At 29.4% G+C, this 17,975-nt stretch overlaps 1 protein-coding gene across 1 annotated transcript in view; it reads left to right on the top strand.

The window, feature by feature from the left end:
- Positions 1-17,975, top strand: part of LOC109066573 (lysine-specific demethylase 4B-like) — a 57,260-nt gene that overhangs the window by 19,549 nt on the left and 19,736 nt on the right. The window contains exons 7-12 of the mRNA XM_042712284.1: positions 1,177-1,280; positions 7,845-7,982; positions 12,889-13,049; positions 15,893-16,076; positions 16,285-16,473; positions 16,553-16,684. Coding sequence (XP_042568218.1) covers positions 1,177-1,280; positions 7,845-7,982; positions 12,889-13,049; positions 15,893-16,076; positions 16,285-16,473; positions 16,553-16,684 — 908 coding nt within the window. The remainder of the gene's footprint in view (positions 1-1,176; positions 1,281-7,844; positions 7,983-12,888; positions 13,050-15,892; positions 16,077-16,284; positions 16,474-16,552; positions 16,685-17,975) is intronic.

Here is a 17,975-nt window from a genome sequence, read left to right as displayed (position 1 = left end):
AAACTTAAAGTTGATTCCAGTAGTTTTGCATTAGAATGTTTCTAATGATGTTGTAGACTTCAGTGTAAAAGCACACAGGTCAGTAATATTGGGTTTAATCATCCTTTTTCAACATTTTATTGATGTATGACCACAATAATTAATAATAACATTAACGATAGTACTAGTTATCATTATGCTTATTTTAAGCTGTTATATAATGATATGAAACAAATTCCATAAAGAAGTTATAATTCTTCTTCTTCTTATTCTTTAATAACTGGAATTAATTAATAGAATTACATTTTTATGGAATGGGTTTATATATAAACATTTATAAGGAACATATTGCGATCTTAAAAATATATGTAGGTATGATTTTATTTTTAGAGTTAATAATGACAGATAATAATTATAATAATATTATGCTTTAATATACATTTTATTGAATATATTTATAATGTATTATTACAAATGTTGTCATAACAAAAAAATATGAAATTCTGTAAAGATTTTACAGTATATAATATTATTCTTGTTTTGTAACATTTCAAATTAATTAAATATTATTTTTTTTATTTATATGAAATTAATTTCTATGTTAAATTTATAAGAAACACTATGCAAACTCCATAATATTAATAATAATAATAATAATAATAATAATAATAATAAACAGCAAAAAATAAACAAACAAATATATATGTGTGTGTGTGTGTGTGTAGACAATTATATTTTTTAATAAATATTAATATATTTATAATGTATTATTATACAAAGTTTGACATAATAACATAAATCAAATTAAGATATCATAAAATATGACCCAAATTACATATTTTGCAGTATATAACATTCTCATTTAGCTTAACTGGAATAAATTAAAAAATAATTTAATTTATAAACATAATAATAATAATCTTTCATTTAATAATGAAAATTAAATGCATATATAAAAAAATCATCATCATAATAATAATAATCTTTCATTTAATAATGAAAATTAAATTCACATAAAAAAAATCACATAGTAACATAACTATTATCATAATTATTATATTTATACCCGCACAGTCTGTTTATTTCAGTGTTTCGTTGCCCACAGTTTGTCCTCTAAAACCATCCAGTCTGTTTATTTCAGTGTTTCGTTGACATTTTGTCTCATTCTCTCTCTTTGCTGTTTGTCGTTTTCTGCAGGTTTTTTCCCAGGAAGTTCTCAGGGCTGTGACGCGTTTCTCCGTCACAAGATGACCCTCATTTCTCCATCGATCCTGAAGAAATACAGCATCCCCTTTGACAGAGTGAGTTATTCACCCATTACATCACTTCCTGTCACTGACACTGCACAAATGTTATTTCAGATAATATAGCTGGATATAAGTGGAATAAATTGACAATGATTTTATCAATGCAAAATTAGCTTCTCTTATTTTTTTTTTGTTATAGAAACACAAGAAAATTAAATTTCGTGGAAATTTGTTGCGACAATTTTCATTAGAAATGGTTTTAACAAACATTTTACACAAACGTTCTGCTTGTGTTTCATTAATACACCAGTAAAAGAAGCTGATAAAGCTAATTTTGTGGAAATTTGTTGCAACAATAAAATGGTTTTTTAACAGAAGATTAACTAAAACATCATTAAAATCGTTAAAATTAGCTTCATTAGCTTCTAAAATTATCTTCATAAACAAACACAATAAAATTAAATTATATAAACAAAATAAAAGCTAAATAAACTAAAAATTAACACAGACAGTTAAAATGTTTTTTAGCAAAAGATTAACGCAAACTTTCTGATTTTTTCATTAATACAGCAGTAAAAGTGTTAAAATTAGCTACATAAGCTTCTCTCATTTTTGTTATAGAAACACAAGAAAATTACATTTTGTGGAAATTTGTTGCGACAATTTTTATTAGAAATGGTTTTAACAAACATTTTACACAAACGTTCTGCTTGTGTTTCATTAATACACCAGTAAAAGAAGCTGATAAAGCTAATTTTGTGGAAATTTGTTGCGACAATTAAAATGTTTTTTTAACAAAAGATTAACGCAAACTTTCTGATTGTTTCATTAATACAGCAGTAAAAGTGTTAAAATTAGTTTTATTTAGCTTCTCTCATTTTTATGTTATAGAAACACAAGAAAATTACATTTTGTGGAAATTTGTTGCGACAATTTTCATTAGAAATGGTTTTAACAAACATTTTACACACAAATGTTCTGCTTGTGTTTCATTAATTTACACCAGTAAAAGAAGCTGATAAAGCAAAATTTGTGGAAATTTACAACTAAAATTAAAATTATCAAAAGATTAACGCAAACTTTCTGATTGTTTCATTAATACGTAAAAAGCAGTAAAGAGTGTTAAATACTCAGTGAAATTAGTCGTTTTCATTCATTAGCCTTCTCTCTCATTTTTGTTGTTATAGAAACACACAAGAAAATTACAATTTCGTGGAAATTTGTTGCGACAATTTTCATTAGAAATGGTTTTAACAAACATTTTACACAAACGTTCTGCTTGTGTTTCATTAATACAGCAGTAAAAGAAGCTGATAAAGCAAAATTTGTGGAAATTTGTTGCGACAATTAAAATGGTTTTTAGCAAAAGATTAACGCAAACTTTCTGATTGTTTCATTAATACGTAAAAGTGTTAAAATTAGCTTCATTAGCTTCTCTCATTTTTTTGTTATAGAAACACAAGAAAATTAAATTTTGTGGAAATTTGTTGCCACTAAACGAACAATTAACACAAACATTCTGCTCGGGTTTCATTTATACAGCAGTAAAAAGAAGCTAACAACGGTAACTTTGCTCGCTTCTCTTATTGGCCTATTAAAGAAACGCAACCCAAATTAATTTTTTGTGTAAATTGTCTAAAGTTTTTCATTAGAATGTTTATAACAAAAACGATAAAAGAAAACAACCAAGATAATTTCATTAATACACCACTAAAATAAGCTAATGAAACACAATCTAAGGGATTTTTCTGTGGAAGTTGTTGCAACTATTTTTATTAGAAATAGTTTTTAACAAACAATTTACACAAACATTCTGTTGTGTTTTTTTATTAGAATAGTTTTTTTAACACAACAATTTTACACGAAGCTAATAAAGCAAATTTTACTATCTTCTCACAAACAATTAATACGAACATTAGTTGCACCTACTTATTTTACTAGCTTCTCTCATTGGCTTATTACTGAAATTTGTTGCGACTACTTTTATCAGAATGGTTTTACGAACAATTTACGCGAACATTAGCGGTACGCACACAATTTAGACTTTTTTGTGAGTGTTTATTTGCACTTTGTTAAAAAAAGAAATTAGATTTTAGAAGTAAGGTGTGCTTCGTGCACAAAGATGACGACGGTGTTAAACTAAAGCGCTGTGACCCCTCACACATCTTTTTATGTGTATTTACGCAAAAAACGAAAATCTAAACCACAAACACTGACACTGCTACTTGCCTCTGACTCGGATCAAAAACATTTTCAATTTACAATTTTTTTTTCTTCTTCTCCGTGGATAATTCCCATTGTCAGGAGCCCGAGACCCTCACAGTGAGATCAAAACGGGAATAAATCTCTGTAATGAGGCTAGATAAAGTTCAGCGCCGCTATACGTTCCGCTCAACTGCTGCAATCCTGGTTTTCACTCCCGCCGCTCCTCCATACGATGGATGTTATTGTCACTTTTGAGTCCCCGTGACACTCGGTGGAGTTGCAGTGAGATGAAAGCGAGAGGAGACGCTGAAGTGTTGATCTCAGCAGGTTTCCTGTCTGTCTGTCTGTCTCTCTCCGTGTGTCTGGGGACGTTATTAGAGCTTCAGCTCAAGCTCCTGCTAGCGAACAGTCAGCGAGAGTGTGAGGAGAGATCCAGCAAGGAGAATCATGCATTAAGTTTCATCTGCTCCACCATTATGGTGACAGTTAAGATACGTAATACCAGACTTAATACCGATATATAGCATGTTTTCTGGATGCTGTACCGTAGTATTCTTTATAATGCCTTACAGTTACGTCAACATGTAGTTTTTTGTTGTTGAAAAGCCTGTCACGCTCTGGAATAGGACTCATTTTGGAAATAAAATCGGTTGCAAATTATTTAATAATTTTAAGGGATTTCAGAGTGCCTTGGTATTCTTGTACTTTTTTGTAATTTTTAATTTTCTTGTTTTTTTTAGTTCAGATCAGTTTTTTTGTGACTTTAGGGTCCTGTTTTTGGTCGTCTTTCATTTTAATTTGTATTTAATATTTTGCGAGGACCTTAAAAACAAAAGTAAATTTAAAAGAATGAATAAAATGTAAATATATTATTTTTTATATTATATTATTATATTATTATTTTTTTTTACTTTATCATTTTATTTATTTTAAATGTTATTATTTATTTTATTTAAAATATTTTATTTTAAAAAGTATTGTTATTAAAGTATTTTTTATTTATAATATTTTTAAATCAGATTTTTTGTAATTCAAATTTATACCATAATACTGACTTTATTTTTTTAAATAAAAATACATTTTATTTTAAGTAAATTTTATTAATTTAGATGGCATTTCCTTTCTTTCAATTCAGTTAAAATAATTTTTTATTATTTTATTTAAAATTAATAATACTTTTATACACATTTCTGCAAAATTCTAATATATTCGCAATCTAATCTAATGCAAATTTACACCATAATGTTTGACTTTGTTTTATTAAAATTTAATTTAATCCTAAAAGTTCATTTAATTAATTAACTTGACATTTCCTCTTTCAAATCAGTTCAAATGAAAATTATTTATTATTTTATTTAAAATAAGTAATACTTCAAATTCAAATGTTAGTTATTCGTATTAAAAACTTTGTGTATATTTAGTTATTCGTATTAAAAACTTTGTGTATATCTTTGTATAGATATATATATTTATATATAGATTATATATTATATATATATATATATTATTATATATAGTGCAAGCATTTTTTTACTGTAATGCATATGTCAACCCATAATACCTGGATGATATTATTTAATTAAAAGTAATGTTTAGTTTTCAAGAGTAATTCTTTTTAGTTTACTTTTTTTGCCTTCACTTCAAAGAAAATGATTTTGAACTTTGTTTGTATTTTTGGTGCTCATCTAATTTGAATATATTTTGTCTGGGTAATTGTTTCCTATTAAAACAGTAACAGCGTCAATAAGTTTGGAAACATTAATAAATTGTTTAGTTTTGGAAAGAAGAAGTCTGATCAAGTTGCATTACTTTGGATCAAAATACAGACAAAACAGTAATATTGTGTATATTACCTTCACAAATTAAAATAACCCAGTAGACCTCTATTTGCATATAAATAAAATTTATTTGTGATCTGCAAAGCTGAATTTCGTCCTTACGCCAGCCTTCAGTGTCAATCGTAACATCCAGTCTAATGTTTTAGCTAATATTCTGTATTATGAAAAACAGCTTCTGTGTCTAATATATTTGATGAATAAAATCAGATTAAAAAGAACTGCATTTATTTCAACATCAAAAAAACGTTTATAATATAGATGTAATAAGTACTATTTTCTTTACTTCCATTTTATAAATTTAACACAGTGATCCTTGCTGAATAAAAAGATTGATTTATTTTAAAAAAAGTAAGAAAAAAAATTCCTGTCAAACCAAATTACTGACCAGTAGTGTATATTTATTTAGTTATTTTAAAAACATTTTTTTTTTTCTTTTTATTCAAATGCCTAAAATTATTTCTGATATGTAAGCAAACAGAACCGTTTTTTGATAATGTCAGCAATATATAGAAATGATTTCTAAAGGATCATGTGAAGTCATCAAAAAATTCAGCTTTTACATCACAGGAAATACATTATATTTTTAAGTATAATAAAATTTAAAAACAAGTTTTTAAAATGTGTAATAATCTATCACAATATGACATTTTTTTCATGTATTTTTAATGCAGGCTTGATGAGTGTTCTTTCTAAAATGTAACTTCGTTAAGTGTACAAACACACCCTGTACTGTATAATATTGTATTATTTTTATAATAACAGAAAGCAGTACTTTTTGTAGTCACCCAACTCATAATGTAACTTCGTTAAGTGTACAAACACACCCTAGGGCCAGTTCTACGCAAACACCAGACACGTAGCAGTCTCCGAACAGCATTAATGAATTTAACTTTCTTTCTAACGGACGCCAGCGTGACACTGAAGCGTGACTCCACCGATTGCATTAGCTAAGGTCGAACAAATCTAAATCAAACCAACAACTATACAACTCCGGCCAACTCTCCGCCACCATAATGGCTACAGATATTAGCTCTGGAAGCCGCCGTGTTTCTCAGTCATTGCCTATTTCATCAAAGAACGGCTTTTTCTTCCTCTGAAGTGTCGTTTGCAGCTTAATTCAGCAGTTACTGGCTCTTTCATCAAAGTACAGTTCAGTTTTGCTTTCGCCCAGATTACTGTAGAGCTCAGTGAAATTAAAAGTATGTGGGGTAACGGAGCAGTAGCTGGGAAATAATTAAACGTCCAGCGCGTCCATCTTCAGAGACACATGCATCCCGTGAGGATGAGCCGAGGGCTTCATGATTATTACCACTCGAGCAGAATTTACAATAATTTTATTTAGTTGACTTTATTTTTTGTTAATCATTGGTTTATTAATTAAACTTAAATTTAATGAAAGCAACAAAATAAATCGTTTTTTTTTTTCATTTTGTCCATTCATTACTTTCTTTAATTTGTTATTTGTTTCGTAATTATTTATTTTGCTTTTGTGTTTTTCTGTTTTTAATTTAGTTGACTTAACTAATTTGTAATTATTCATATATTAATTAATTAAAAATTAAATGTAAGAAAACTAACAAAAGAAATAGGTTGTTTCATTTCTTTTTTCTTTTCTTTAGTTGTTTGTTGTTTAATATTATTAAAAATTATAATAATAAAAGTACTTGGTTCCTTTGTTTATTCATTGGTTTACATAATTTTTCTTTAATTTGTGTTAATTTGTATTTCGTTTGACTGTTTGTTTTAGTACCTGACTTTTTGTTTTAATTCAATTTAATTTAAAAATATTAATTTGTATTTCATTTGAATTTTCATTTTTTATTCATTAATTAAATAGCTAATAAAATAAATAAGTTGTTTGTTCCTTTTGTTTCTTTCCGTTTTGTTTTGTTTTGTTTATAAATTCTTCACACAATTAATTTTTCAGTATTTTGTTCTTTCACATTCTTTCTCTTGCTTTTTTTGCGTATACTATTTTAGCAATTTATTCGCTATAAAACGCTGTACTTTTTACAGTTCCACAACATCGGCATAAGAATCTAAATTTAATTTAAAAATGAATTTAATTATCTTAGTTGACCTTTTAAATTGATTTATTAATTTATTAATTAAATAATAAAAATGCTAATAATAAAACTAGTTTCTTTCTTTTTGTGCATCATTCATTCACATCCATTTTCTTTATTTGGTGTTAATTTGTATTTAATTTGACTTTTTGTTGTAGTGCATCATTACTTTTAAATCAAACTGAATTGAAAGATTGTATTTAATTTGTATATAGTTAGCCTTTTTTAAATTATTAATTTATTTAAATAGTTAATAAAAATTACATTTTCTTTTTTTTTTCTCACATTCTTTCTCATGCAATTTATTCGCTATAAAACGCTGTACGTTTTTCAGTTCCCCAAACATCGGCGTAAAAATCTAATTCTCCCAATTCTATGTATTTTACTACGTTAAATTAATTTTGTGTAATTGTGATATTCCACGCCATAATCAGCGCAGATAACGTGAAACGGTTTCAGAGATTTTGCGCGTTTGTGGTGATTTTGTCATTGTTGTCCTGCTTTGGCAGATCACGCAGGAGGAGGGCGAGTTCATGATCACGTTTCCGTACGGATATCACGCCGGATTCAACCACGGCTTCAACTGCGCAGAGTCCACGAACTTCGCCACCCTGCGCTGGATCGACTACGGCAAGATGGCCACGCAGGTGAGCGTAAGTCTAACAGGACAGACGTCACACGAGCCCCACTCCATTCACTCTCCACCTTCCTCTTCATTCTTCCGTTTGTGTTTTCGTCAGTTCTTTTGCATGCATTCATTCATTCATTCGTTCATTCATTCGTTCATTCATTCATTCGTTCTTGCTGCTTCGCTTCTGATTCATTTGTTTGTTCGTTCATTCGGTCTCGTTTACATTTTTATAATTTTGTCAATTCTTAAAATAATTTTCATTTAGTCTTTCATTCGTTTGTTCTTTTGCAGTTTCTCAGTGTCTTTCACATCCTTTCAAACTTTCATTTGTTTCTTTCTCGTTTTGTTCTTTTTATGTGTTTATGTGTTCTCTCTTTTCATTGGTTTGTTTGTCATTTTCTTTCTTTTTATTTTTGTTTGTCTTTTCTCTGTTCTTTCAGTTAGTTTTTTTTTTCTTTTCGTCGGTTCTTTCTTTTTTTCCAAGCTTTTTGTTTGTTCTATTTTTTTCTTTAGGTTTGTTCTTTCTTTTTGTTCGTTTAGTTTTTTTTGTTTGTTCTCTTTTTATTATATCTCTGTTCTTTTTTTCATTTGTTCTTTTTGTTTGTCCTTTTCATTTGTTTTTTTCTTTTAGTTTACAATCTCATTGTTTGTTCTTTTTCTTTCATTTTGTTTGTCCTTTCTTTTTGTTCTTTTAGTTTTTTTCTTTTCTTTTGTTCTTTTTATTCTTTGTTCTTTTTCTTTCTTTTCATTTGTTCTTTTTGTTTGTCATTTTCATGTTTTTCTTTTTATTTGTCCTTTATTTTTGTTCGTTCTTTTTTTTCGTTTTCTTTTTTTTTCTTGTCTTTCATTTTTATTATTGTTTTGTTTGTCCATTCCATCTTTCTTTCCATTCATTTATCTTGTTCTCTTCTTAATATTTTTCTGTTATTTCTTTTCATTCCTTTATTTCTTTCTCTCTTTATTACTTTCTATTTTTTTTCTTTTACTTTCTTTCTTTCTTTTCATTTGTTCTTTTTGTTTGTCCTTTTCATGTTTTATTCTTTTAGTTGTTTTTTTATTTTTATTTTGTTTGTTCTTTATTTTTCTTTCTCTTTATTTTTTTTTTCTTTTTTTGTTTGTCCTTTCTTTTTGTTCTTTTCGTTTGTTCTTTTTCTTTCTTTTCATTTGTCCTTTTATTTTTTTCTTTTCTCCCTTCCTTTATTTTTTCTTTTCGTTTGTTTCTTCTCTTTCTTTTCATTTGTTCTTTTCGTTTGTTCTTTTTCTTTCTTTTCATTTGTCCTTTTCGTTTGTTTTTTTGCTCTTTTCTTTTATTTTTTTCCGTGCTTGGTTTTCTCTTGTTTGTTTTTTTCCCCGTTGTTTTTCTTGTTGCTGTTTCTCTTTCTGGCTTGCTTTCATTCTTCCTTAGTCTCTCTCTCATCTCTCTCTCTCTCTCTCTCTCTCTCTCCTCTCTCCTGGTCTCTCTCTCTCTATCTCTCTACTGTCTCGTCTGTCTCTCTCTCTCTCGCTCTCTCTCTGTCTCTAGTGTATACTCTCTCTCTCTCTCTCTCCTCCTCCACGCACACGTGGGTATTTCTCACACGTGGGTAGTTTTTCCTGATCGTGTTGGCATTTAGAGGTTCTCGTCACACGTGCGCAGCGCGGCTGATGGTCTGCATGTACTGCAGTGATTACTGATGTGCTGAATGTCGGGTCACAGACTCGCGGCTAATTAAAGCACATCTTCAGTTTGAATCTCTCTTGTGTCACTCAACAGTCCCTTCATTATTCCGGCTCCTCTTCTACAGGCGTCTGATGCAGCGCCTCATTAGTCAGAGAGCCCTAAACCTGCACATTCATGAAATAAGACTGATTTCTCTCCCATTACAGAATCTTTAAAGTGTGATAATGGTGTTACTGATGTGAACATGCATTTATTTTTTTTTATTTTTTTTTGTAGTCTACAGATATTATACATTTTTATGCATGAAAAAAATGAAAAAAATTTAATGGTGCTGTGAATGAATCCTTGAATTGGAGAGAGAACCACATTAAAATCATTGTGATATTCACAGTGTTGTTCAGTGTTCTACCGTGCTGTGAGATCTCAGAGAAACCGGTTATAATCCACCTGCACGGCTCATGTAATGGTCAGACCTGGTCTAGTGAGAGACGGGATGAGTTTACAGCGTTATTAACATGTTCATCTCAGATACATGAGACACAGCTTCAGCGCTCTGGTGTCTTCAGAGGCCTGTGATTGTTTCCTACATTTCCATTTATTGGTTCAGCAGTGAGAAAAACAACAATAAAATAGATTGTTCCCGGAGAGGTCAGTGTCAGTATAATTTTTTTTTTTTTTCCAACTTTTTTTTTTTTTAAGTGTAAAAAACTTTTATACTCACGTTTTCCTTTTTTTTTTTTTTTTTTTTTTTTTTTTTAATTTGTATATACAGCACAATGCAAAACCTTGGCTTTCTTTTCTGCAGGGATGCATTAAATTGATCAAAAGCTAAAATAAAGACATTTATAATCTTATAAAAGATTTCTATTTAAAATAAATTCTGTTTTTTTTTTTTCGTTTTTTTTTCTGTTTATCAAAGAAATACTTAAAAATTCAGCATTGCATCACAGGAATAAATTACATTTTACAATATGTTCACATAGAAAATTATTATTTTAAACTGTAATGATTTTTCACAGTAATACTATTTTTTACTGTCATTTTTTGATCAAATTAAAGCAGCAGTGGTGAGCAAGAAGAGACTTCTTTCAAAAAAATTAAATTAATAAATTAAAAAATACTATACCATACATTAATATAAATATAAAAAAAAAACACTTAAAATAAATTAAAAATAATATATCTCTTAAAAATTCTAAAAGACCATATAAAACAAATTTATTTTAACGTGGAAGATTTCAATCACAATAAATAAATAAATAAATGTTATTCTAATATTTGTGCAAATTGGCTAAAAACCTACTTCTTTCAGAAAACATAAAAAAAAAACTTTTTTTTTTTTACTGATATTTTGTAGAATATAAATTGCCAGTATATATATTACACATGTATTGGAATTGCAAAATATATATTTTTTTTCATTTAGTATTCCACTACTAATTTAATTTAAATACTTTGCAACTAGAGTTGTTTAAAAATTTATTTATTTTCGAAATTTAAAATTGTATTTAATTTAAATAATTTTATATAATTTTATTTATTAATTGTATTTTAGTTGTTATTATTTATATATTACATTATGAACACGGCGACACTGTTCATATATATGTGTGTGTGTGTGTATGTGTGTGTGTGTGTGTGTGTATATGCATGTGTGTATACTTTTTTTAGCTGCTTTTTCATTTTTGCAGTTTAAAATAATCACAATACATGTGTTTCCTTTTATTTTTTTACTCTTTAAAAAATATTTATCTCCCTATTGTCACAATTTTCTTTACGGAAAAAGCTGAGTCTGTTACGCTCCTGAAAAATGTTGGCAGCATGATTGTACTTCTAGTTTTGGTTGGTTCTTCTCCTCAGCGCTGCTTGTTTTCCAGTGGACTCTGAATCTTCCAGTCGGGCTGGAAATGCATTTCTGAGTGTGCTATGGCAAAGCCCTGGAGTTATGCTGCGAGACATTGACATTTCAGAGTGAAGAATAGTGCTTGTTGCCGTTATTATGCTCTCTCACACACACAGTGTTTGTCTTCACTTCAGCTGCAGAATGTTTCTGGTAATTGAACAGCAGCTCCGGTGCGGCGCAGGAAATAACGGCCCGATGTAATACAGCCGACCTCAGCTCGCAGGAAAATTACTTTTATTTCCATCCGTCTCTCTTTCTCTCGCTGTTGATTGAGAGATGTTGATTTGTGCGGTTTTCACTTCGATCCACGGCATGCGATCTTTGCAATTAAAAGCCTGTTTTTTTCACTTGGATTCTTCAACTCTGATTATTCTAACAATCATGATTCAACAAACTCTGCATCAACACACCTGCATGAAGACGTATTTCATATAATCATCACATCCCTCATCCACCTCTCAATCGTTGTTTCAGACACGACTCCCATGATGCAGTTCATTTTATTCTCATCTTTTATTCAATTCAATCTCATCTAACCCAAACACAATTATATTTTTATAATTAAAATTTAATTTGCATATAAATATTAGAATAACATAATAAAAAAAATAAAAAAAATATAATATACATCAAACTTACAAATTTAGTTTTAATCTGCTCTTTGCATCTTAAGTGTATTTAAGCATTTTGTGTATTTTAATAATTTACATTTGTTTTATTTATTTAAACATATGTATTAATGTATAGTATTTTTTATTATATTATTCTTTTAATTTAAATATATTAATTTATTTTTTCTTAAATGTATTTTTTATTTTTATAGGATTATTAAATTCAAGTTAATTCGTATAGCGCTTTTTACGATGCAAATAAACAATGACAAATAAAGTTTCTACATTATATTTAGTAATAGCTTATAATTTTTTAATGTATTAATTTTATATTAATTAATGTGTATTATTAATTGTTAATATTTACTATATTCATTTGTAATAAATGTATATACATTTGCATTTTTAGTCATATTACTCTATAATATTATTTAATCTCAAAACTAAAGGTTAAAAATAAAATCACTTTAAAAAACTGCAAAAAATAAGATACAAAAAACTGTATATTTAAACTGAATTAAAAGAATAATGTAAAGTAACTTATTAGGAAATTAATATATTTATACATTCAATTAATTAATGCATTTAAAAGAATTATACTATTTATATATATTTGTATTGTAGCCCCGCTCAACATGGAATCTCATTGGTCCAAAATATATCTCCACATAGCTGTGCACTAAACGACATTTATACAGTCATTGACTTTGTTAATTTAGAGTCGTTGGTTCCCGTTTGTCTTCTGCAGTGCACGTGTCGTAAGGACATGGTGAAGATCTCCATGGACGTCTTCGTTCGCTGCCTGCAGCCCGACCGCTACGAGCTGTGGAAGCAGGGGAAAGACAGTACGCTCCTGGACCACCTCAAACCCACGAGCCTCACCAGCCCGAGCAGGAAAACCAGAGTCACGTACAGAGAGAAACTCCTGCGCACGAAAATCTTCAAAATCTTCTTCGTTAGTGTTTCTTTTCATTTCATAAATTGCTAAAAATTGCTAAAAAAAATAAATGAAAACAATTATAATAAAAAAAAGATAGCGCGATAGCGTAGGAATGTCACGTTATGACGTTCCTCGTTAATTATGCACGTTCCTCGGATCGTGTGATAGATGAATAATAGTTGCAGCGTGGATAATAAAAAAAAAATTGTAATTTGTGTTTTGTTTTTTTTTTTTTTTTTTTTTTTTTTTACTGGTTAAAATAAGTGCGCTAAAACTTAAAAAGTGCGCATTGTTTTAACGATCTCTCTGCGAAAATTTATCATGGACGTGAAATGACTTTTATTGTTAGGATCTTAATAAACAATTTTATCAAGCCAGAAAACTTTTGTTTTGAAAAAAGTTATTTGTGGTTTTTATTTTAAGGTTTTATTGACCTTTTACCTTCACTGTTCAAATCGTCAGTGAAAATAAAAGTTTGTTATCCATTTGCGTTATTTTTTGTAGAGTCTAGGTGAAGATTTTATTGACCTTTGAGCTCTTCTGTTTGATTCGTAATAAAAACTATCAAATGGGAAATTGTTTAGTTTGAAATAAAAGTTCGCTAGGTTATTATTGACCTTTGTTGTTTACTCTATGACTCATCATAAATGAGAAAATAATAAAACATAAGCGGAAAAATTAGTTTAAAACAATTGCTATCCATTTTCTTTGCATTTCTAAGTCTAAGATAAGATTTTATTGACCTTTTACCTTTACTGTTTGACTCATAATAAATTAAAACTATCAAGCTGGGAACATTTGGGTTGAAATGCATTCGTTATCCATTTGCAATGTTTTTTTTTAAGAGTCTAGGTAAAGAATTTAATTGACCTTTGAGCTTTTCAGTTTGATTCGAAAAAAAAACTATCAAGTGGAAAAATGCTTTGTTTGAAATAAAAGCTCGTTTTTTTGAAATAAAAGCTCGTTAAAATAATAATAAAATAAAAAAATAATACCAAGTGGGAGATTTAGTTTGAAATAAAAGTTCTAGGGGATTTATTTTGAATCAAGTGGGTGTTTACTGACCTTTAGTTTTGAAATAAATTAGTTAGCTAGGTTTTTATAATTATTAACCTTTAATAAAAGTTCGCTAGGTTTTTATTGACCTTTGACTCATAATAAATGAGAACTATTAAACTCTAAACCATAACAAAAAAGAAACATAACTTTGACTCATAATAAATGAGAACTATTAAATGCGAAACGTTTGCATTAAAATAAGTTCGTTATCCATTTGCGTTGTTTTATGTAGAGTCTAGGTGAAGATTTTATTGACCTTTGAGCTCTTCTGTTTGATTCGTAATAAAAACTATCAAGTGGGAAATTGTTTTGTTTAAAAATAAAAGTTCACTAGGTTATTATTGACCTTTGTTGTTAACTCTTTGAATCCTAATAAATGAGAACTATTAAATGAGAAACGTTTGCGGTAAAATTAGTTCATCCATTTGCATTGTTTTTTGCAGTCTAGGTGAAGATTTTATTGACCTTTTACCTTTACTGACCTACTACATAAATAAGATTAAAACTAACAATAAATAAAAACTATCAATTTAAAAAAATTCTTTATCCAAATGCATACTTTATCCATTTGCGTTATTTTTTGTAGAGTCTAGGTAAAGAATTTAATTGACCTTTGAGTTTTTCAGTTTGATTCGAAAAAAAACTATCAAGTGGAAAAATGCTTTGTTTGAAATAAAAGCTCGTTTTTTTTGAAGTGCTTATGCGAAGTTTTTAATGACTTTTGACCTGTATCGTTAAAATTGTAATAAATAATAAAAACTATCAAGTGGGAGATTTAGTTTGAAATAAAAGTTCGCTAGGTTTTTACTGACCTTTGGTGCTTACTCTTTGACTCATAATAAATGAGAACTATTAAATGCGAAACGTTTGCGGGCATTTAAAATAAGGTTCGTTAATCCATTTGTATCAAATGATGTAGAGTCTAGGTGAAGATTTTATTGACCTTTGAGCTCTTCTGTTTGATTCGTTATAAAAACTATCAAATGGGAAATTGTTTTGTTTAAAAATAAAAGTTCACTAGGTTATTATTGACCTTTGTTGTTAACTCTTTGAATCATAATAAATGAGAATTATTAAATGAGAAATGTTTGCAGTAAAATTAGTTATCCATTTGCGTTGTTTTATGTAGAGTCTAGGTGAAGATTTTATTAACTCTACCTCTTCATTCTTAATAAAAACAAAAAAAATCAAAATTGAAATTTTTAAAAATAAAAATAAAATATCACAATATTGACCTTATTTACCTAACTCGTTAACTCTTTGAATCATAATAAATGAGAATTATTAAATGAGAAATGTTTGCAGTAAAATTAGTTATCCATTTGCGTTGTTTTTTGCAGTGTAGGTGAAGATTTTATTGACCTTTTACCTTTACTGTTTGACTCATAATAAATTAAAACTATCAAGCTGGAAACGTTTGGGTTGAAATGCATTCGTTATCCATTTGCGTTATTTTTTGTAGAGTCTAGGTAAAGAATTTGATTGACCTTTGAGCTTTTCAGTTTGATTCGAAAAAAATGCTTTGTTTGAAATAAAAGCTCGTTTTTTTGGAGTGCTTATGCGAAGTTTTTAATGACTTTTGACCTGTATCGTTAAAATTGTAATAAATAAAAACTATCAAGTGGGAAATTTAGTTTGAAATAAAAGTTCGCTAGGTTTTTATTGACCTTTGACTCATAATAAATGAGAACTATTAAATGCGAAACGTTTGCATTAAAGTAAGTTCGTTATCCATCTGCGTTGTTTGTCGTAGAGCTCAGGCGAGGGTGAAACAGTTCCGCCGTCTGAAGTCTGGCCCCCGCCGATGTGAAGGTTCGGGTGGCCACGCGCCAGCGCGAGTGGAGCTGTACATTACCCCACTAGTACCCCTGCTCAAGCCGTATAGCGCGCGGCAGAGCAGCAGCCGGCGGGACAGCAAGAAGGACGGGCATGGCGAGGCGAGGTAGGCTCTCCTCACTCTGGAAGGCACTAGAGAGGGATGAGCCGGATCAGGCAGGAAAGCAGCAACTCCGTGGACCGGCGTGTGCACCAAGCGAACTTTGAGAATTATAGCATCAATCCATAAACCCTTAGCAGCATAGAAAACACTCTAGCCATTTGCATTCTTATTGACCTGCTGGTGTGAATGGTGTCCTCTTTCTGCAGGCGGAAGATGGAAAAACAGAATCTCAGGATCCTCCATCGGAAAACGCAGAGGAGGAGAAGAAGAAGAAGAAGAAGAAGAAAAAGAAGAAGCCGAAGCATCCCGACGAGCTCTCCTTCCAGCAGGTGTTTGAGCAGTTTGCTTCCACTGACATTCAGAACCAGAGTAATGGAGCTGCTCCCGGCCTGCAGGTGAGCAGCTTCTCTGGTCCCAAAGGGTTTTCAGGACTGTAAACATTGAGGTAATTTAGTATTGTGTTTTTGCTCTCAGCCAAATCCTTTCACGAAACTGAAGAAGAAAGTTGAGGTGAAGAAGAGCCGAAGACATCCATTCAGCAAGCCACCCATGCGCTCTCCTCACTCTATAGTCAAACAGGTAGCCTCCAGCGATGAGGGTAAGTACTGCTTTCATGACATCATCAACGATAAACGTTAAGCGCGATATACTTTCAGTATAAAGTTCCCCCCAAAATTTTACTTTTAATATTTTGGGCCTCATTCATGAAACGCAAGCAGATTTCTGTGTGAATTGTTCTTCAAAAACATTGTTAATTTTTAGTGCAACATTTTACGTTAGAACAGATTTACGAAAGGTCTCTTAACGAATTTGTTTTATGTTTCAACTTAATTTCGTAATGATGTAAAATTGTTCATAAAGCTATTCTTGCAACTATCAAGAATAGTTTTTGTCATTTTTCAAAAATTACGTTTGAAATAATGTACGAAAAATCAAATTGTTCGGAAGGTTGTTCGTAATTATATATTTCAGTTGTTCATTAAGCTATTGTTAATTCACAGGTTTTGCATATGCTTTAAATGCAGTTTGTAGTAATATCCGTGAAAAATCAGATGTTTGTAAAACCATTTAACGTTATCACACATGCTGACCCACTGAGCGTGAGTTTTTTCGGCAACCGTTATATTAGAATGTATCGCCTTATCGTTTCCATGGTGACGTAAAATTTGTGTAAATTGAATCTGCCAATTTAAATTAAAATAACTTAACGAAAGGTTTACCTAAATTTGTGGTGCTCCTCTTTCTTAGATTGTGTTAGCAAAGTCAGCCATAAAATCCTTAAATTGTTCGTAAACATGTTCTCTAATTACGTGTTGCTATTGTTTTTTTTTTTGTTTTTTTTTGCTTTTTAATGCAGTTCATAATAATGTCCATTAAAAAAAATCAAATCATGTTTGTAAATCTGTTCTTGCGTAAATTTTTTAATTTGTGTTAGAATAGTTTTACGGTTTTGATTGTGTTAGCAATGATGGTCATAAAATCGTTAAATTGTTCGCAAAGATAATCTTGAATTACATGAGTTTTTAATCATGTCCATAAAGAAATCGAATGACATTCGTAAAACCATTCTTTCATAAATTGTTGAATTATGTTAGAATAGTTTTACAAAAAAATTACCCATATTTTGTTTCGCAAGATTTATAAATGACAGTCCTTAAAATGGTCAAATTATTTGTATGTTTGGTTCTTATGTAAATTATAAAATTTTAAAATCGTATAATATAAAACAATTACATACAAAAACACACCCCCATTCAAAAAAAAAAAATTATTATTATTAATTACTGCATGGATGATTGTTATATATTATGTTATATATAATGTTCATAGAATTGCTTGTAAAATCCCATCTTGAGTAAATTTTCACATTTAAATGAGATATTTCATTTGCTTGTGT

This window comes from Cyprinus carpio, chromosome A22 (genome assembly GCF_018340385.1).
Source record: "Cyprinus carpio isolate SPL01 chromosome A22, ASM1834038v1, whole genome shotgun sequence".
NCBI classification, from domain to species: Eukaryota; Metazoa; Chordata; class Actinopteri; order Cypriniformes; family Cyprinidae; genus Cyprinus; species Cyprinus carpio.
Note: the sequence above shows the minus strand (reverse complement) of the source record. Positions and strands in the feature narration are given on the sequence as shown.